General features: G+C 43.4%; 1 protein-coding gene across 1 annotated transcript in view; it reads left to right on the top strand.

Moving 5' to 3' along the window:
• Morc1 (MORC family CW-type zinc finger 1) overlaps positions 1-22,404 on the top strand; it is a 208,985-nt gene that overhangs the window by 145,003 nt on the left and 41,578 nt on the right. The window contains exons 17-18 of the mRNA XM_052158339.1: positions 669-810; positions 18,067-18,132. Coding sequence (XP_052014299.1) covers positions 669-810; positions 18,067-18,132 — 208 coding nt within the window. The remainder of the gene's footprint in view (positions 1-668; positions 811-18,066; positions 18,133-22,404) is intronic.

Here is a 22,404-nt window from a genome sequence, read left to right as displayed (position 1 = left end):
AAGCTTCCCAAAATTAAGGCTTACTTATTTTTTATAACTATGATGAGAATCGTTCATGGTTATAAGGTATACAAGGCTGGGAGCCAGGGTGACTGCAAAGTACTAGAACACCAAGGACAACAGTTCATTTGGGAAAGATGGATCAGTCAGGGTTGCTCAGAGCTCTCTAGAGAGCTCTGTGCAAGCCTCCAGAACGCCAAAGCTGTCCCTGAACAGGGCATGGCAGAGTAGCCATTGCTGTTTCAGTGATTCCAAACTAGAGATCCATGTGTCTCCAAGGTAGAAGTGTTTGTAATATCTTAGAATGATGCATAGATTTCTACACTGGATTTGGGGGTAGGGTGCAGAAATGTCTGTCAGTATTGATCCAAAACAAATTGTTTTTAAAGACTTGATTCATGATAATATAGGATAAGTGGACCATTAACAAAATAATTTGCATCCTCACACCCTTGTAAATACATGTGCCCTTATATTTTCTATGTAGCTCCTTCCCATACCAACTGGACATTTAAGATTACATACTGCTTCAAAGTAATATAATCCTGCTTTATAGTCAAATTTGGGTGTATAACAGACTATAACACTTTACGGAAGTAAGTTTTTTTAGTCAGCAAATACCTTCCCACAGCCTTCTGATGCTAATCTGTTGCTTGTTGATTGTGAAGCTGTAACCAGATGGAATACCTGCCTTCTATCCCACTGGGCACCATGAACAGAAGACCACCATCAAAAGATGAGAGAGAGAAGCAACTTCAAGAGTCAGTCCAGAGATATCAGGACAGGCTGGTGGAAGGACGGCCACCACAGGTGAGCGGCGGCCACTCATCTTTCCAAATTAAGCAATTGCTCTTGAGCTGTGGATTCCTTACATGCAAATCGACCGGTATGGTTCTCTCAAGTAAAATATACTGCTTCTTATTTCCATTTTGTCCTTTTCTCTTGATTTTGCATCTGACAATTATGCTAAAGGTAGGGAAGGGAGTTCTATAAAAATATCTGCGTATGTACTATCTAAGGCCATCTATCTACACACACCATGTGGGGGGACAAGGCATTTCTTTCTACACTGCAGTTGTCTGCTTGTTTGGGGTCAGGTATTCAAGGCAGGGAACTATGTTTGCACTACTACAAAGATTAGGCTCCACCCCTGCCCTATCCTCTGTAGTACCAGGTTTCGTCCCTGGAAATGGACATTTTGGATAAAGAGTGTTTTTTAGACAACTCTGGCCTATTAATATGGAATGTCAAAGGTACATTTTAATTGTTATGAGAACTCAATAAGCATAAACATTGTTATGGATAAATGGGGAGTTATAGCAATTTTAGCAGAAGAAATGTGACATACAGAAAAATTCTGACATCTTTGTTTTTATTAGCATATATCAACTGTCTAGGTTAAGGAAACTCCTCAGGACATTTCTGTTATACACTTGATGTCCTTTGTTTTTAATCCTCTCTTACTCGTTCTTTTATCTTTCACTCCTCTCCTTTCCTTTCCCCTTCCACATCTTTAGTATATTTTTGTCTTCATTCTCTCTTTGATTTGTTTGCTTGAGAGCACACATGTGAGCTCACGCATGCGCAGAGGTCATAGGACAATCTTGGTGTCTGTCGGTCTTCACCATCCATATTGTTTGAGGCAATGTCTCTCTGTTGTTCAAAGCTGCATTTGCCTGTGACCCTCTGGAGGTCTCCAGTTCCTGGTTCTTATAGGAGTATCAGGATTATAGATATGCACCACTGCACATGGTCTGTGTGGGCTCTGAGGATTCAACTCAGGTCTTCACACTCATGTTGAATGTGCTTTACCCACTGAGCCATGTTCTCAGCCCTTAGTCTCTGATCCAAGAGTTATATCCCTGCTTATAGATTCAGCTCCCAGATTCAGCATTTTAAACTTTATATAGCTTGTTTACTCAAGTAGCATTTGGGCTGGTCAGCAGTAAATATGCAGAATTATTGACCCATCTGCCAATGCCAGAAAACAAAAAAGGAAAGACTTATTAGAATAGAACTTTCACCTGAAGAACTTTGGATGGCTGAGAAGCGCCATAAGAAATGTTCAACATCATTAACCATTAGGGAAATGCAAATCAAAACAACCCTGAGATTTCACCTCACACCAGTCAGAATGGCTAATGTTAAAAACTCAGGAGACAGCAGGTGTTGGTGAGGATGTGGAGAAAGAGGAACACTCCTCCACTGCTGGTGGGATTGCAAGATGGCAAAAACACTTTGGAAATCAGTCTGGCGGTTCCTCAGAAAACTGGACATGACACTTCTGGAGGACCCTGCTATACCTCTCCTGGGCATATACCCAGAGGATTCCCCAGCATGCAATAAGGACACATGCTTCACTATGTTCATAGCAGCCTTATTTATAATAGCCAGAAGCTGGAAAGAACCCAGATGTCCCTCAACGGAGGAATGGATACAGAAAATGTGGTATATATACACAATGGAGTACTACTCAGCCATTAAAAACAATGATTTCATGAAATTCTTAGGCAAATGGTTGAAACTGGAAAATATCATCCTAAGTGAGGTAACCCAATCACAAAAGAATACATATGGAATGCAATCACTGATAAGTGGATATTAATTAGCCCAGAAGCTCTGAATTCTCAAGACACAGTTAGCATATCAAATGATACCCAAGAAGAGGGAAAGAGAGGGCCCTGGCTCTGAAAAGAGTTGATCCACCATTGTAAGGGAGTACCAGGACAGGGAAATGGGAGGGGTGATTAGGAAAAGGGTGGAGGGAAGAGGGCTTATGAGACCGATGGGGAGGGGGGGAACTGGGAAAGGGGAAAGCATTCAGAATGTAAAACAAATAATACAGAAAAGAAAAAAGAAAATCTGGTGATGGGGTAGGAGTCAAACCAAGATTATATCAGTTTGAGTTTCTTATAAACATGTTCTCTTCTTACCTTCCCACTTGCTAGGGTTCTGCTGTGCAAGTAAGATACCACCTGAGGTTGTCACAGGACTAGCTCTCCCCTCTTAGCCTAGTGTCTTATTCTATCTTGGAATGACACTATCAATTCCTTGGGAAATGCATCCCCTAAGTATTCCCTACTGCTAAAACACATCTCACCTCTCTATTTAGTTTATTAAAGCCTCTAATCTGGGGTGTGCTAAAAGAAGACAGAAATAAAGGCATGAGAGCCTGTGATTATCTTAACTAACAGGCAAATAGATAAATACTACAGAAGTTTCTGTCTGGAAATATCTCCATTTTAAAAGTCATTTCTTAATTTGAAATCACTCCTTGAAAATTCAGGAAGACATTCAACACATTATAATTGATTTTATCTTTTGACTGTCTCTGAATATATTGTTTTCCTTCCTTACAGGTCACTGTTGACCATTGGATACTGATAGTGTCATTCACAAAACCTTGATTAGCTTAGTTTGTTTAAAGTTGGACTGTAGAGTCCAGCTCCTACATTCTAACAGCGGGTTCTCTGGAAGGAGAGATGGGTATTGGAAAGGGGGCAAGAGAAAACACATGGAGAGACACGAAAACACATGGCTTCTGGTTCAAGTCTCCATCTTTAATCCTTTCTTTCCCAAGCAACAAATGCAGGCCAAGCCCCTCCCCTGAAGGCTGGAAACAGGTTCTTCTTGATCTTCAATGAGGCAGGTGGATCAGGTTGCTGGCTGCTATTCTTTTAAACAGTGGGCAGGAGGAGGTCACATTGGACTGTGTTGTTCATTATTGAGGTAGAGATTTTTATGGCAGCTGATGAAGTCAGCAGATGGGAGCCATCCATTCTGCCCTCTCTCTTTCTCAGTAGATTTTTTTCTCCACACAAATTTAAGTCAAGATTATAGATTCAGATCATTCCAGTTCTAACAGCAATTTAGAACCACTTATGTAGAAATCTTGTTCAAAGGATATAAGAATCCTCACTGTCTTCCTTTGCTGAAAGGAAAGTTTTACAAAAACCTACATGAGCAAACATTCCTAGAATCTTAACATATTTTCAAGTATTCGGTACTTACCCAAGCGCAGGCAGCTGGCTAATTTTGAGTGGTCATTGACTTTTAAATGCTTGCTTTTGGGTACAACCCCAGGCTAGACTGTCGGAAGCTCAGAGTAACTAAGTAGTAGAACATAAGGTTCCTGGGGGCAAGAAAACTCTCAGCTCTGCCTACCATGACTTGGTATTACCTGCATCAGTGCCTGGTAGGTACTGGGCACTCCACAGGCCATTGTTGAAATAGAAAATAGATCACATCTTCAGACGAAAAACTGTCTCTTCACAGGGTCCTCAATGGAGCAACTAGAGAAAGGACCCAAAGAGCTAAAGTGATTTGCAGCCCCATAGGAGGAACAACAATATGAACTAACTAGTACCCCTAGAGCTCCCAGGGACTTAACCACCAACCAGAGTACACATGGAGGGGCCCATGGCTCCAGTCACATGTATAGCAGACAATGGCCTAGTGGGACATCAGTGAGAAGAGAGGCCCTTGATCCTGAGCAGGCTCGTTGCCCTAGTGTAGGGGAATTTCAAGACAGGGAAGTGGGAGTGGGTGGGTAGTGAGCAGGGGGAGGGGGAGGGGATGGGGGGTTTCAGAGGGGAAATGAGGAAAGGGGATAACATTTGAAATGTAATAATAAAGATAATACCTAATAAAAAATTTCGATACTTTTATTTTGAATAGCAAAAAACCCAATATAAATTAATCCTGTTTAAACAAAAAAGTCTCTTTGCAGACCAAATCTAATGATGGTTTACAAATTATCAGCCACAATAAGACAATGCTAGTTCAGTAATACATAATCATACCTGAAATGGTATGGAAATTTATTCTAAAGAGACTGTGAAGGGCGACTTAGTGTACATATATGCTATAGAGGAAGGACCTTGGGCTTCTTCCTTGAAGTCTAGTTAGAGTAAGTTGAAGGAATCATAGAGAACATGAGGCAAGAACATTGTAAATAAGCAAGGACTTGGCAAAGAGCACTGCTCTTGACCCTCACGGGGTACTTAAGATATTCAAAAAAGCTAATCCAGTCCTTGTATGGCATAGTTATCTTTCCAAAAGTGTGAAATTCTTTATAAAATATGATAATTACTGAATAGGAGAATTTTGAAAGAGCATCTCAATTCTTCTTTTGTCCATGAAAATAATGTGGGTGTTCAATAACTCTTGTTTGGAGATATCTATCTACCCAGTGCCAGAAGTGAGCCTGCAAGCCACGCACGCACGCACGCGCGCGCACACACACACAGCAGACAGTATGAAGCTGTCTTCTTGGTGCCCTTAGAATGTCTTTCACGTAAGGACATTTGACAGACGTGGGAATGGGGGTGTGTGTGTGTCAGAGAAGCAGCATTGGTTCCACTCAGTATCGAAATAAACTGCATTCTGGTTCAGGCTGGATGCTGCCAGAAAATCAGGATTGGCTAATTCCCTCCCATGATCCTCATGTTTCTCGGCTGGCACTCATTTGTCTGTCCTCTTGAAGCCAGACTGTCACAAAGTACAAACCGTGTAGTGATGCTTGTCCACATCCTCGCTCTTCCCTCTGGCCTCTCACTGGTCGTGATCACTTCCCCACTGAGCAGACCTGGCCAGCCAATGCAGCTGCGCCTTCCTCTGCACATCTAGCCCCTAACCTCTGCAGTCCAGCATCAACAGCAGCTGGCAGTCTGAGCTGGGATGTGAAGAGGCTAACTAGGTATCGTAGTTAATTCTCTGTTGCTGTGATAAAACGCCATTACCAAAAGCAATTTAAGGAAGAATGGTGTATTTGCACTCACAGTTCAAGGATATAGCCCATCATATGGGGGGTGGAGTCAAGGCTCCACACAGTGCGATGATCTCTGCTGTGTGCCCAGCTTTCTATGAAGATCTCCACTGGCTGTAAAGAGAGGCTTCTTTGGCTGGTAGCCACACGTATCCGTGGGTTCTATAATAAGATCTAGAATGTAGTAAGGAAGTACGCTGGTCTAGAAAACTGTCAGAGTAGATTTTCTCCTAAGGTTCATGACCTTAGTAGCCATGCTCACAGCTGGCTAGCTTTCCAGTCCTGGGGCATGGTTTCCGTCCTGTTGAGTGGGCCTTAAGTACGATTAGATGGATGTTCGTTATCACCAACATGGGCGTCATACTTACGGTGCACATAGGGATATCTTGCCATGCTGGGCTTTGTCATGGTGCATAGGGGTTGCAACAGGGTAGGTCTATTTATTGCCTCACTCCCTTGACAACTGGTAAAGTACCTTTATGGAGAAAGCCAGACTATAGGAAGGAATCTTTCAGGTTACCTCCAGCCCGAATCATCCAAGCCAGGGGCTCACTTTATCTAAACGATCCATCACTGGAGGCTTGTCTCCAAGGTGATTCCCTAGCCGGTCAAGTTGACAGTCAACACTATGCCCCACACTTGCTCCAAACTTCCAGGATCATTCTGCATCTCCAGTTCCGTGGCTCTAGGTTTTGTATCACCCATAACCAGGACAGTTGAAGGTTAACACTTCCATTCCTCTCAGAACCCAGCAGCTTTGTTTCTTCCCTCCCTGTACACAGCCTGCCTGTGTGTCGCATGACAGTCTCTTACCTCTAGGAACACCCACGTGAGGATAGCCAGAGTTAATCAGAAAACTGTCGTGGTAGAAGAGGCATCCTAATCGCAGGCCTGCCTCGTCCTCTAGTGTGGAAGGCATAGCTCATACTGACTCTGCATCTCTACATGGTTATACACACTTCCCAAGACATTCCAACTACCTATATTCATTATATCAAAGAGAGTCAAATGAGTAACCGCGTCATGCATCTTTAAATGATGACATTAGATTTTTCTGTTTAAGTTTTGCACCAGTTTTGCTCACAGGAAGAGAACAGAACAGAAGAAAAGGCCGCCCGCACATTAGTAGAGCAGCAGAGTGGTGCGCGGCAAATCATAGTTAGTAAAAGAAACCCCTAAGTTCAGTAAGCTGAAAAGAAAGGCCACCTCGAGATCTGTCACCCGTGGTGGTACATTTTTCTAGAATAAAGAAATTGTGTAATTGATACTCTGTGTCAACCAGCCCAAATCCTGGTTATAAATTGTGTGACCGGAGCAACCCTTTGCAATCTTTCTTCTGAACATTTGTACCCAACTCCAGTGTAGGTTTTGTTCTCCCATTATTACCTGCTTTCTACACCGAGTGGCAAGCGCCACCTGCTGGCCAAGAGAAGGTTTCCATGTCGCTTGAGCGCTTTGCTGCTGCTTGACAAATTAACTGGATAATTGCTTTTCTATTTTCTAATATACTGAGGCAGTACGTTTAATACCATTGACCTATGAAATCAAATTCTATGCAATTTGGAAGTTTCTAAGCTTCCAGTTCCCCTCCCTTAGTTTTAACTCACAGCTATATTTCATTGTATGTCAAGGATGACTCTGTGCATAGAATTTACTTTTAGTTACATTTGATTCAGGCATTGTGGTACCTCATTAAAATGCCCTTCATGCCCTCAGTCATTAAAAGATGAATTATAGTTTCGTGCTTTAACCTGACCTACCACTGCATGCTTATCTTTTACTTAAATATTAGAATTTCTTTTTATTTGAGGGGGGTTGCCTGCATGCATGCCTGCACATGCGTGTTCAGTGCTCATTGAAGTCGGAAGAAGACATCAGATTCTATGGAACTGGAATGACAGATGGCTGTGAGCTGGCACATGGGTGCTCAGAATTTGCCTGCTTGTGCAGTGTGTATTACAGTACTTAGGGATCATCTTGGCTTTGTGGCTAATAGTGATTTGTAAGCCTACAGTCAAAGTTCTCTGTAGTTTAAGACTACTTTCTTCCTAACATGCTTTTTTACAGTTGGCCTGATTCTTCTCTGCATTCTTCCACGTGCTCCTCATATCTGCACTTCTCTGAGAACCTTTCTTCCTGCTGTTCACCTCTATAGTGACGTCTGCTCATTCTCTGTTCCCTTCTGATCTCAAACTAATACCAAAGCAGGTGGGAATTTTTTATCCACTCCTGGACTGTAAAAGCACCGTTTTTCTTCTGGTCCTCTTGTCCTTGGCGTGTGTCTCTTCCAGCACACTTTTCTCTTCTCCCTGCCATTACAGATACATCTTCAACAGGCTACACATTTTTAGGAAGAAAATTTTCATTTATTCATATCCAGAAACCTAACAACACCTAGAGTTGGATCTTTTGAGTAATATGTATTTACCAAATGATGGTGAGGATGGAATGAACTCTTTGGTATTTCGTTAGTAAGACTGAGTGGCCCTACACAGGGGAGACTTTAGAACTTCTGCATTGTATATTACCAGAGACCAATTTTTTCTTAACACTCCGTCAAAGTAGAGAGAATTATACTGAAGTAAAGAATCAACATTTGGATTCCATTCCTCTTGTTTATAGTCTTCCCACAAAATGAACAGTCTTGGTGGAATTCCATGTCTCTTGAAAGGAAAAGGCAGCAATAGCTTTCTATAGTTTTGCAGTGCTGATATGGATACACAAGAAAATTGAACTTAAATAATCTGGCAGTTCCCGTGTTGGTCATTGTCTCTGTAAATGTTAAGCAAAGGCGGCTTGTAGAATTTTTAGCTGTAGTTTTGAAGTTAAAATGACATATCTGAGGAGAACTTTATAATAGAGAATATGAACACATTTTCTCAACTAGAATTTACTCTTTTTAATGTGCCATTATTGTGTAGGATGCTGATTTAAAATCTCCATCACCACAGGTACAGATCCTTTAGAAAGTGTATTGATTTATCACAATTACTTTCCAACCCCCTTACACCAACATCCATGTTCTGAAATTTATGGCACCTAAAGACCTCTTGTCTTGCAAGAGGCTATTATTCTCATTGTAGTTGAAATATTTTACTTTATTACTCTGGCTACAAAGATCTCATTTCTCTGTGGTGTTGCATTACTCTTCCAAGATGGAAAATGCGTGATGTGTTCATACTTGTAGGCCCTGAGTTCATGCATAATAATGAGAGGTTAGAAGAATTGTTTGTGGTGAACTCATCCAGAAGCCTGCTGAAGGCCGGAACAGTGCGCTGCCTTTGTCTTGGTGTTCCTCTCATTACCATGCCTGGCTCAATGTTTTGCACAATAGATTGACATCAGAGGGTGGTCCTCTTTCTTCAACTTGAACTGTCTGATCAAATCATCATCTTAAGAAGATGGTGTTACATTTCACATATCAAAAGATGCCCAAGAAGGAGGAAGAACAAAGTATGGATACTGGTCCTTTGTAGAAGGGGGAACAAAAAAATCACAGAAGGAGATACAGAGACAAAGGGTGGAGCAGAGTCTGGACCATCCAGAGACTGCCCCACCCAGGGATCCATCTCACATACAGTTTCAAAAGCCAGACACTATTATCAATGCCCACAAGTGCTTGCTGACTGGAGCTGGATATAGCTGTCACCTGGGAGGCTCTGCTAGTGCATGAGAAATACAGAGGGGGACACTCTCAGCCAGCCATTGAACTGAGCACAGGGTCCCTAATTGGGGAGCTAGAGAAAGGACCCAAGGAGCTGAAGGGCTTTGCAGCACCATAGGAGAAACAACAAGATGAACCACCCAGTACGCCCAGACCCCCCAGGGACAAAAGCATCAACCAAAGAGTACACATGGCTCCAGACACATAGGCAGCAGAGGGTGGTCTTGTTAGATACCAAAGGGAGGAGAGGACCTTGGTCCTGGAAAAACTTGATGCCGTATTGTAGAGGAATACCAGGACAGGGAAGCAGGGGAGGGTTAATTGTGGAAGGGGAGATGGCTTATGGGATTTTTGGGAGAGGGGGGAACCAGGACAACGTTTGAAATGTAAATAAAGAATATATCTAATAAAAAAGTGGAAAAAAAGAAAAAAAAAGATGGTGTTAAACCCGTCAAAACAACAGTTTGTGTTTGCTAAACATAACATAGGATCATTAGCTAGAGATCATTACACATCAGCCTAGTGTAATGGCATGATTCACAGAGCCCGATATATGACCAACTTCTGGATTCATAAATTATTCAACTTTTTTTTTTTCCAGGAGGTTGGAATTAAGGAGCATTGCCTAGTGTCATCTGCTACCAGGCTTCTCAGAAATGACCAAATTATAGTTGTAAATCCAGAGGGGACTATGTCTCGGTTTTGGACGACAGAAATAGCGTTGACAGTTGCATGCAGACATGCTGTATTAGTCTCTGCCTTTCCATGCTAGGCAGTCGTTCCTATCCACATGAGCAAGCACGAGAAGAGAGGATTAGGTGGATAGCCTAATCCACATAATTCAACAGGAGACAGTACTCATTTAGGTTCTAACGTAAGTGTGCCTGTTTGATCTCTGCCCCACACACCTCCTTAAGCACCTGACTGTACGTAACACCAGTTCTCAATGAGTGCACTGGCTAACCAAGGACCATCAGAGGCTCTCCAGCATCCGGAATATACTTTGGAGCCTGGTCCCTGACTGTGCTGAATAAGGTCATGGTGTTCAGCCTCCTTTCAAGGTTCCTTCTTGCTTCTCTCTAAGGGACACCCTGGCCTCTAAGCCTCCAGCTAGACACAGTGTGCCTGTGTCCTTCCCTGGGAGTGGGAGTCCTGTTTCTCATCTTGTTTGGCTTTAATCTCTCTTCTTATTTGGAACCTGAATTCACATTTTGAATTTAGTTCCAGGATCTGGGATTTATTACCGTTTTGACTTTGAGCTTACACGTTGTACTACTGGCTTGTTAGCCCTTGTAGAACTTCTTTCACTCCTCCATTTCTTCCGATCTATTATCTATCTCAGTTCTACAGGTTCAGGTAAAGTTCAGACTGAATCCCTCACTGCTGATTCTGTTTCCACCTTGTACTTTACCAGCAGGTGCATTTAATCCTTTAGCTGGTCTTCCTTGACCACGCCCAGCCTCCTCCACCTTATGTGGAGAAGGGCTGCTGATGCCCCAGGGCATAACACTGTAAGGACAGAGCCATCTCACATGCATAGAAGAAACTGTGGAATCTAGAGCTAAATGGTGATTTCTGTTTGAGGATTCTGTCAGTTTTAGGCAGCTTTGGAAGGCAAGGTGATCACTGGGCTTTTTAGTAGCTTTTTAAAAATTATTAATTTTTAATACAATATACATACAATATACTTTGATGTTCTCCCTTTCCCAACTCCTCCCAGACCCTCCCATCTCCCTACCCACCCAACTTCATGTTCTTTCTCTCACTAGAAATAAAAAAACCCCATAAAACTAAAAACAAAGAAACAAACACCAAAACAAACTAAAACCACAAAACATACAAAAAAAAAGTACACCAAAAGAAACAAACCAAACCCAAACAGAACAACAGTGACAAAGCACGTGGAGTCTTCCCTGCTCTGTGTGTGTGTGTTGATGTGTGGGACAGTACAGAAAAATGCTTTCATGTTTCTGCGGCAACTTTTCTGACTACCCTTACTTCACTTGAGGTCTAAGGAAATCATGCACCTTAGAGTTTAGTTTGATTGTGATTGATTACTAATGAGCATTTGAAGAATTTACCTCTTGAAACCATAGTGTCTCTAGTCAGTGTGTTTGAATTTGAAGGGACATTTCTGAAGCAAAAATGAATCCTTCTCTCTCTCCCTCTCCTCCCTCTCCTCCCTCCCTCCTCTCTCCCTCCTTCTCTCTCCCTCCCTCCTTCCCTTCTCTTCCTTTTCTCTCTCTCTTTCCCTCTCTCTTCCTCCCTCCCTTCATCCCTCCCTCCCTCTCTTTCATTCTCCACCCTTCTCACTGTATTTCTAATATCTTTCTCATCTCCTAAGGTTTTCAGGGCAAATTCTCACCACCACTTGCTACTTTCTTTTCCTACTTAAAAAGCTGCTAAGCAGGTCCTGTGCTGTCAGAGTCTCCTGGAGCCCATGCTGCTGCATCAGCCTGGATGACGCTGTTGCATGGAGTCTACTGCTACTTCTGGTTCTTACAATCTTTCTGCCTCCTCTTCTACACTGCTGAGCCCTGAGAGGAAGGGTTTAATGAAGGCATCCCATTTAGGGCTGAGTGCTCCAAAGTGTCTCACTCCCTGTGCACCTACCAGAGGGGGAATCGCTAGTTAATCACCATTTCCTACAAGGAGAGGCTTCTCTGCTGAGGGACAAGCAAGACATATAGCAGCATGTCATTCAGAGTCACTCTGCAGTGCTGTGTCACTAGGTACATCACCTGTGGACTCCAGGACAGGCATCATGCCCCTGGAGTAGTGGATCTTTAAGATTTCTATCATAATTATTCTTTTTCTAAATCTGAAAAGGATGATGGGAATAAAAAGATTCTATGATTAGGAAACAGCTATTCATTAGGTAGCAGAGAGAGAGAACTAGAATTAGATTAAGTGCGCCAACAGAGTTCACGTTTATGAAAGTGCAATCAAAGATGGGGAAATGTGTTCTTCAAATTAAAAATGAATATATGTGATTTTAAAAGATACTTAAAAATAATAGAACAAGCTGCAGACTGATGCTGGCAGCCCACGGCAGCTAATGGGAAATGCTATTTCTAATTAGAACCAAAGGGCAACTTCACTTAGTACATTTAGCATGTGCAGAAGTTTTGAGTGTACCAATTATTTGCCTGTATCTGTTTCTGTAGAGGATGCTTTAGAAAGAAAGCTGATATGCCCTACTCTGTCTTAATTCCTTAGCACATTCCTCCTCTGTTATGTTGCTTTGGCTTTGTCCCTTTAATTCATTTGCATTGGGTTTTACAATAACAATTCAGGGTGGGGGCCAGGTAAGCCGAGGAGGAGAAGGGATCAGTGGAATGTAAAGAAATCACTAAATGTATATAAAACTGATCAAGGTAGACTTGAGCATGCCTGATCACTCAGGGCTGGGGTAAATCTGTAGCTCAGAGATTCATCAGGGTTTCTGAAACTAAAGTGAAACGAAAGAATATTATCACACAAGAGAAGTATGGGCTCTGGCTGATGGACACGTCCAGGAGACAGAAGGGAGAACGTGAGGGCTAGGAGAGGCCTTAGGTCAGAGAAGGAGGAGCTGTTTTCCCAAGACACAGCGATAGTAGTTAAGGGCCTTCACATACACTAATAACCTTAATCTTGTCATCTCTAAAGAGGAATCAGGACCATCTGATGACAGTGAAGGGTAGGCACTGTATATGGGTGCCCAGAAGAACAGCCTTGTGTGACCAGGGACAGGAGTCAATGAAAGAACTGACCAGGCAATGGGAATCACGCATGCGCCTTGTGGTATGGAATCAAGAGTTTTAGAGGTCTGACATTTCTAAGCTTCTGAACTATTCTGCTCCTGTTTTCAGTAGAGAGAATAAAACCTTACTTGGATGGGAGAAATTAAGAAGTTCAGAGTTAATAGTGGTCCTAAGGAGGATCATAAGTGACCCAGGACCCAGGGCAAAGAACCATCAAGAGGAGTCCAGTGCAGGGCACAGACTTTTTCTCAGTAGAATTGGGGAAGGTTACACAAAAGGAATGTGAGAGAGGAGGGGAGGGATGAAGGGGAAGGACATTTTCATTGATAGCCACAGCGTTGGAGATACTCCTGACACAATTAAAGCTATAAATTGTAAGGAAGAGTAAAGAATTTCATGGCTGACTATTTTTTAAGGAATGAAAATACTAATGAAAAAAGCTCAAGTTAAGCCATCCCTGGAATTAGAAAGTAACCCATGCCACAAGAGGGTACTCACCCCTGGCACTTTCTAGAGAACCAGGACCCAGAGACTGGATAACCGAGAGATCTAAGATAGAACCGAAATGACTGGCAAAAAAAAAAAAAAAAAAAGTCAACAAAATATTTCCTAATGATATTCTGCTATACTCATAGATCAGCGACTAGCCCAGTTACCATCAGGGAGGGCTAATCTAGCAACCAATAAAACGGACATAGAGACCCACAGTCAAACATTAGGCAGAGCTTGGGGAATCCTGCAGAAGAGGGGGAAGAAGGAATGTAGGAGCCAGAGGAGTAGAGGACACCACAAAAAAATCCCATAGCACCTGCCACTCAACCCACCACCTGCATGCTTCTCTGCACACACACTGCAGCTGTGTAGCTTGATTTTCTTGTGGTCTTCCAGCAGGGGCTGTCTCTGACTCTTGCCTGCTTTGGGGACATTTTCCTTATGCTGGGTTGCCTCTTCCAGCTTTAATAAGAGGGAGGTGCCTAGTGTTACTGCAATTTGATATGTCGTGTTTGGTTGACAGCCACGGGGTGGGGTGGGGGGTGGGGTGGGGGTGGGGTGGGGGTGGTGTTGTCCCTTTCTGAAGAGAAAGATGAGGAGTGGATGGGGGTGGGTAGAGGGGAGAAAAGGGAAGGGCTTAGAGGAGAGGAGGGAGGGGAAGCTGCAGTCATGATGGAAAAATGAATGAATGAATGAATGAATGAGTAAAAAAGAATAGAAATAATCAGGAAGGAAGTGAGTGGAACTCAGGTGAGCAGGGGAAGGTAACTATAGATTTTCCAGGTTGTATCAAGCACCTTTACTGAAAGACAAGAAGTAATAACCATCTATTAACCGTATTCAAAGCTGCTGAGTGCATAGCCAAAGGAGAAAGGTGTTCACTACAGTGGCTCCCACTCCTCCTCCTCTCCTTCCGCCTCTTCCTCCTCTTCCTCTGCCTCTTGTGTTTGCCTATCTACCTCCATTCTATTCCTTGAATCCGGTACAATATCTTCTATTGGCTTTTTGATGGCTTCAAGATGTTCTGTTGATCATAATTATTAATGCTTTTTAATTCAAAGTGCAACCAGAAACTCTGCTGTGTCTTTCTGTGTGTCTCTTGCCCTTGTGTACAAATAGTTCTTAAGTTAAAATGAAGGAGTAGAACTTACGAGGCTTATAAAATGTCCATTCACTCACAATTATTGTTTGGTGCCATGGTTAGTAATCCAGGTCTGATTCCATTACAATAAAACTGTATAGTAAACAATAATTATTTTTAAGTTATTATTAAAAGCATTGTAAATCCAAATAATGTAATTGAATCATATATAATAGCCAGGCTAGACTCAGTCGGCTTTGCCGTATCAAAAATCAGTCTCCTTAGAGGTGGTTGCCAGTCTTTAACTGGAAATGAATATATATGACACCATTGAAAGTGCTTGCAAGGTGTGCTAGCTTCCAGCATGGAGTATAGAATCTGTCAGGCTATGAATTCAGAGGAGATCCTGACAGTGTTTCAACTGTGGAAAGATCAGCAGTGCACTCTAGGACCATCTGTTTATCCTGCAGTCAGCAAACCTATATATACTAAGCATCTGTATCACCCCAAGAGTTATGCTCTGTGCCTCACATTAGAGAAACAAGTTTGCAGTTCAGTCCTTGTCATGCATCATTGACATGTAACTGCATGACTGTGATACAGCCGTATAGATAGGGAAAGTCCCGGGGGATTTGAGGGTAAGTGTAGCTGTAAATACACATCATTTCCACTCTTTCTGCAAGTCCTTTGAGAACAAGGCGTTAAGCCAGGAGACATCCTCCAAAGCTGTTTCTCAGGGTTGCTTAGGGGAGTCAAGATGAAACAGGAGCTTCAAAGGAAAGACAAGAAAGCAGTTGAAGAGACCCCGGCAAGAGCAGGTCAGAAGGGCGAGCACCGGGCACCTACGGAGAGGTGCCCTTGTGGAGCTGAGAAAGTACATTGTTTACAAGGGAAGGAGGGTGTCTTAGTCAGGGCATCTATTCCTGCACAAACATCATGACCAAGAGGCAAGTTGGGGAGGAAAGGGTGTGTTGAGCTTACACTTCCACGCTGCGGTTCATCACTAAAGGAAGTCAGGACTGGAATTCAAGCAGGTCAGGAAGCAGGAGCTGATGCAGAGGCCGTGGAGGGATGTTTCTTACTGGCTTGCTTCCCCTGGCTTGCTCAGCCTGCTCTCTTATAGAACCCAAGAGCACCAGCCAAAAGGTGGAACCACCCACAAGGGGCCCTCACCACTTGATCACTAACTAAGAAAATGTCCCACAGCTGGATCTCATGGAGGCACTTCCCCAACTGAAGCTCCTCTCTCTGTGTTAACTCCAGCCTGTGTCAAGTTGACACACAGAACCAGCCAGTACAGAGGGCTTCTGAGACCCGGCTGGACAATGGCCAGTTCATGGAAATAGAGTGCCTGGGATGCTCATGAGAGAGCTTAAGAATCCATGATTGACAGAACAGCAGTTTGTGTAGACGTGAGAGAAGTGGCTTCACCTGTGAAGAACTTGCTGGAATCTCACCTTCCATTCTACTTTTCCCGTGGCGACACTCTGGCCAAAAGCAACTTGGTAAACCTAACTCACAACAGCGTATTTTTAGAGAATGAACCAATGAAGCCTTTTTTATTATTATTTCTGTAGCTTTAAAACAAAGCATATTAAAAAAGCAAAAACCCATTTTTCTGAACTGCTCTGTGAGCTGAAACCCAGCGTGATTCTTCCTTAGGAGCCTGGGCTTAGCAGTCGGGATGGGTGCTGTCGCAACTGAGGCTTGAAGGACGTGGGGCTCTGGGTTCCGCAGAAAGATAACGCTGGACCGGGCCATTCAGGCCAAAGACAGGGGTTGTCTGATGGCTCAGCAACAGGAAAGGGGGCCGTGTAAACAGGGAGGAGCATCAAGTGCACGAGGCAAGAGGCTGGCAGAGGGAGGAGAAGTGGTCGGTATCAGGGGCAGACATTAGGAAACAGCTCCTAAGCCCATGGGTACAGTGAGTTTCCACGTACACAACCTGAACTGACAGTTCACGGGCCGGGCGCCTGAGGCTCCGCCCTGGCACCACCCTCCAGGGCAGCGTTTCTCCATCAGGACTGAGAACCGGAACCGCTGACAGAACGTCTGGTGGGCCACCAGACCCCACCCCCAACCGTTAAATTAGAGCTCTATGTGTAAGGATGTGATGCAGTTTCCCGTGGCTTTTCTAAGGAGTCTGAGAACATGTATGCAAATTTGATGGTTGCATTTTCCTCTCAATTTGATTTATTTTTTAATTTAGTTTTATTTAGCATGTGTGTGCATATGTGTATGATGACCATGCCGTGTAATGGTTGTCAGAGGACAGCTTTGTGGAATAAGTTGTTTTCTACACTTACAGAGGTTGTGGTATCTAATTTAAATCTCCAGACTTTCTTGGTACGCTCCTTTATACACCAGCATTTTCATTTTTTTTTTGCATTTGTTATTTATTTATTTATTCTGGAAAACTCAAGTCACAGGTCTTGGTGACAAACACCTACACCCACTGAGCCATCTCACCTCTTTGATGGTGACTTTGGCCTAATGCATTTTGAATTTACAGAAGATTCAAGTGGAGAAATTCACATTGCTTGATCCATGGAAGGCGTGGGGAACGGGAAGGGTTTAGGAGCCAGGCGCAGCCTGAGCCTCTAACATGGGTGTCTTTGCTGATGATCCACCAAGCAAGAGGAAGTGCTGTGAAAATGACCTGTTCCAGATTGGGAAGGGTGGCCTTGAAGGTACCTGCAGGTGCAACATATCTCTGAGAACTGTGTGAATCCCAGGACAGTGAGTTTCAGGCCAGCCAGGCCTACATAGCGAGACCCTGTCTTAGAACAAAACCGCAGCAGTGACAGGTAAAAGTAATAGTAGGTAAAAGTACCAACCAAAGCAGGAGCATCAAAGGAGCACCCTTTTCAGAAGGAGCACCAGTTCCTGTTCTTTCTACCTGGCCTGGGGCTACATGAAGCGTCTGGGTGTTACTAAGACATTGACCGGTTCACTGAAGCTCAGCCCGGTGCTCCCAGCAAGAAAGGATAATGGCTCAGGTCAGAATGCCCCCCAGCTCTCCAGGCAGAGAGCAGAGGGTCTCAAGACAGGAGAGGCAGGGAATGATGGGATGGAGAAGCTGGACCCAGACAGGGTTTAGTTAAGTTGCTCATAAGACATTGAACCTGCAGTGCTTACTAAAACAATCCAATGTTACACTGCCTGTACCACGGTGCAGCAGCATTGAAGGATTATGGGTAAGGACTGTGATCTTGACACTTCTTTAGGAAAATAATACTGAGTTTCTGTAATATGCCAACTGAAAGGTTATTTTTTTGGATAATAAGTTTGCTTTAATATTTTCTTCCCATAGAAGTCTCAACTTATAGTAACAAGCAAGATCCCTGAGTTCAAGTCCTCCTGCCTTTCCTCAGCACTCAAGGTGAGCGATTAAAGTAAAATTCGGGATCCAGGGAGATGGCTCAGCAGTTAGGAGTGCTGGCTGCACTGACTGGGGATCCAGGTTCAATTCCCGGTGACTCACAACCATCTCCAGTCTTGGGAGACTTGACACCATCTTCTGGCTTCTGGGAGCACTGTATGCATGTGGTATGTAACAATCAGGCAAGATATACCTACACATAAAATAAAATAATTTAAATCTCAAAAATTTTAAATAAATACATAAAATAATGCCCAGCCATTTCTGTTACATTTCTCATATAAGCTTCGTGGGTCACCAGATTTTACTGTGGATGGTTAGTTCACAGAGTGAAGCAATAATAGATTTTAGCTGACACTGTTTTTGCACTGGACTGACATACATTTATTAGCAAAAATTTTAAAAATAAAACATAAATAATATTTTAATCACTTATTATCTCGCTGGTTGGATATGACAATTCTTTTTTTAATTTGTATTTATTATTATCTAATACAATACTTCCCAGCCAGAGATTCTCCTCCTTCCAGTCCTCCAAGTTCACCTCCACCTCCCTCTCTTTCCCAAATCCATTCCTGCACCCCCAGAAAAGGCCAGGCCTCCCAGTGATGTCAACTAAACATGGCACATCTATTCTGGGTGAGACCACCCAGAAGGAGAAAAAGGGTCTCAAGAGCAGGTGTAAGAGTCAGAGATAACTACCACTGTCAGGAATCTCCTCAAAACTCCAAGCCAACAACTATGACATATATGCAGAGGACAGACCCATGCAGACCCATGATTGCCCCATGAGGCCTGCTTAGTGGGCAATACGATCTCCTGGTTTCCTTGATCCCACTGGCTCCCACAAGTCCTCTTCTCTGTCTTTGCTGAATTCCCCAAAGCTTCAGTGGAGGGACCCTATGGGGACCTGCAACCTGGGTTCTCTCTCAGTCTAATATTTGGATATGGGTTCTCTCTGCATCTGCTCCCATCAGCTGCCCAAGGCAACCTCTCTGATAACAACTGTACTGTGAGTATAGCAGAAAATAACTAGGATATTTTTATTTTTATTTTTCTCTTTCTTTCTTTCTTTCTTTCTTTCTTTCTTTCTTTCTTTTCTTTTCTTTTTTCTTTTTTCTTTTTTTTTTTTTGGTGAGTTGTATTTGTTCTATCTTAGGTCTCTGGATTATCCAGCCTTTGGTTCCTGATCATCCATGAGCTTCCGCTCATGTGGGCCTCATATTAGATCAGTCATTGATTGGCCACCCCACTACCTTTGCCCAAGCACATCTTACAGGCAGGACAGATTGTAGGTTAAAGGTTTTATGGATGGTCTGGTATCCCAATCCCACCTAGGAGTCCTAGAAACCTTGCCTGATTACAGAAGATGGCTGATTCAGGCTCTGTATCCTCCATACTAGAACTAATACTTTAAAAATATGTTTCCAGTAGTTTCTATGAGAAAGTAATTGATGATTTAGTCTATGGAGATATATTTACTTATAAATATTCATATACACAATTCTTCTATATGTATGTGTGGGCACATGCATGGGTGTCCATGTGTGTGCTGGAGTCCTTGTATGGGTGTGTGCATGCTTGTAGAGACCAGAAGATAGCTGTAGATGTCTCTCAGGCATTATCCACACCTCAGATTTTTTGTTTGTTTGTTTTTTGTTTTGTATTGTTTTTTGGCAAAACTGTCCCTCGCTTGGCCTTGTGAGGAGAGGCAGGCTTATCAGGAAGATGAAGGGATCCACTAGTCTCCACGTCCATAACACTGGGATTATAAGTGTGTGTCGCTGTACCCAGCTTTTTTATTTTTATTTTTTAAATTTTTTTATTGATATATTTTTTATTTACATTTCAAATAATTTCCCCTTTTCTGGGTCCCCACTCCCTGCAAGTCCCATAAGCCCTCTTCCCTCCCCCTGTTCCTCCATCCACCCCTTCCCGCTTCCCTGTTTTGGAATTCCCCTATACTCTTGCACTGAGTCTTTCCAGAACCAGGGGCTACTCCTCCATTGTACCCAGCTGTTTAAAGTGGGTCCATGTCCTCAAGCACTTCCTTGTTTTTTAATTTGGCTAAATGTCACATAATGTTATATTTATCACTTTTCCACCATTTAAGGTTTAAAATTTTGGATCCCTCCTCATAACTCATACCTGTAATATAAACATCAGGGAACCAGAGATAAGAGGGCTGCCGTAAATTCAAGAGTAGCCGCGCCTGCCGGCTTGAGGCCTGCCAGGTGGAGCATGGTGAAGTGTTGCACATGTCTCCTCTTCACATCCACACTACAGTAACATAAAATCAAGTGCAGAGGACATTTGAATCATTTGAGCATCTTTAAAAAGGAATAGTTGTGAGGCCTCAGAGATTCTCAGCTGCATTAGACATGTAAATGTATAGGAAACCTGACAGTTTCAAATCGCTCCTATGTGGTTTGTGTGCATGTGCACATGTTTTTGTGTGCATCCATGTGTATGTGCATGTCAGAAGTTGACCTCGCGTGTCTTCTCCAATGACTCTGTGTCTCTCTATAAACTTGGGGCTTCCCACCTTGCCTGGCTCTCTCTGGTCAGCAAGCCTGGATCCACATGTCCTCGCCTGCCTAGGGGTTCCAAGTGTGCAGCATTGGGTCTAGCTTTTATGTAGAGGCTGGAGGTCCACACTCAAGTCCCCCTGCTTGCCTTCTCCCCATCCTTTAGCCACTCATAGGTCTTAATAGACAAAGATGTACATATTTTATGTCTCAGACTTTCTCCATATTTGCTTTAAGGATTGAAGCATTTGCTTGCAGAGTGTCCCTTCAGTTTGGGTGCTGCTCCTTGCATTTTCTATATTCTACACAGGAACCAAAAACTTCTGAACCCAGGAAGAAGTTGCGCATGAGCTCATAACCTTGACACTTCCTTTCATAGAAATTTACCTAACTCACCACAGAGCTGAATTTCAGAATCAGGCACAAGAACAATTATATTCTATTTGTCTTCAAGTTGGTTCTCCTGGATAGCAACCCATCAGGCACCAGCAGGAAACTTAGGAATGGGAGAAAAGCACCAACATTCTGTCCCAGAATCCCCTACTTCTGTTTGGCTTCTAACATAGAGCAGACTCTAGCTAACAGGTGCACATACTCATCTATGTCTTTTTAGCACATGGTCCTTCACAGGCTGGAACAATAGCCAGCAGGGACAGGACTCAGGATGTGAGATGTGGGAATAGCCTAAGAATGCCAACTAATCTCACCTCACATACACCAGGAAATGAAAGACATGTGCACTTCTGCTGGGAGCAAGTCAAGCCATATTGTGTGTTCTCAAAGTCAGGTCTCTGCATTCAGCCATCTCTGCAGCTCCTCCTGCATCTCCCGAGTGAACTATTTATCACTGAAGTACACAGTCACTCAAACAGTTGTCCAACCCTTTTTATTTTTGAACTTTTACTAGTAGTGAGAAGCATGACTGATAATCCAGAGCCTCACAGTGGGTAGAAGTGCAGAGGAGACATGTCTAGGGCATGATCAGCCCTTCATGCTCAGCCTCAGTCTGCATCCTGCTCTGCCCCACAAGGCTCAGAGGGCAACACGGGGGAGGATTGTAAGAGTCAGAGATCAAGGCGACCTTCTGTGAATCAGTGTCTTCTGAGCATGGCAGGGCCATTGTACTCACAAATACAGGAGCTGTTGCTACATGCATATGTCTGCCCAAGACCAAGTCAGTCTGCATTCTGCCATGGGTGAGGGAGGGCACTCAAATCCCAGCCCTGAGGTGAGGCACTGTTGGCAGGGAATGGCTGTTGGAGAAAGGAGAGTTGTTTCTCTTCAGAGGCATGGCCTTGTTCCTGTGCATGTCACCACACCTGTGTGAATATAGGCAGCGTGAATAGGACTTAGTGGATTTAAGAAAAAAACAGGACATGAAATTAGAAAGGGAATAGATATCTCTTAGCTGCTTTTCTACTGCTGTGACAAAGCACCATGACCAAGGCAACTGGGAAAAGAAAGCATTTAATGTAGTGTTTTTACAGTTCCAGAGGATGGTCTTTCATCGAGGAGGGGGGGGGTAGCGTTGTCACAGGCAGGGACGCATGGCAGGAGAACTAAAACCATAGCAGAGAACTTATATCTGAGGGAGGGAAGGAGGAGGAAAGGAGGGAGGGTGGGAGAAGGAAAATTTGCACGGGAGTATAAGAAAACATGCTAACTGGGAATGGTGTGAGCTTTTAAAACCTGAAATAGATGAATCTCTGGGTACCATTCACATTTGAATATATATTGGGGAGAT

Source organism: Apodemus sylvaticus, chromosome 15 (genome assembly GCF_947179515.1).
Source record: "Apodemus sylvaticus chromosome 15, mApoSyl1.1, whole genome shotgun sequence".
NCBI classification, from domain to species: domain Eukaryota; kingdom Metazoa; phylum Chordata; class Mammalia; order Rodentia; family Muridae; genus Apodemus; species Apodemus sylvaticus.
This window is presented reverse-complemented; position numbering and strand designations above follow the sequence as displayed.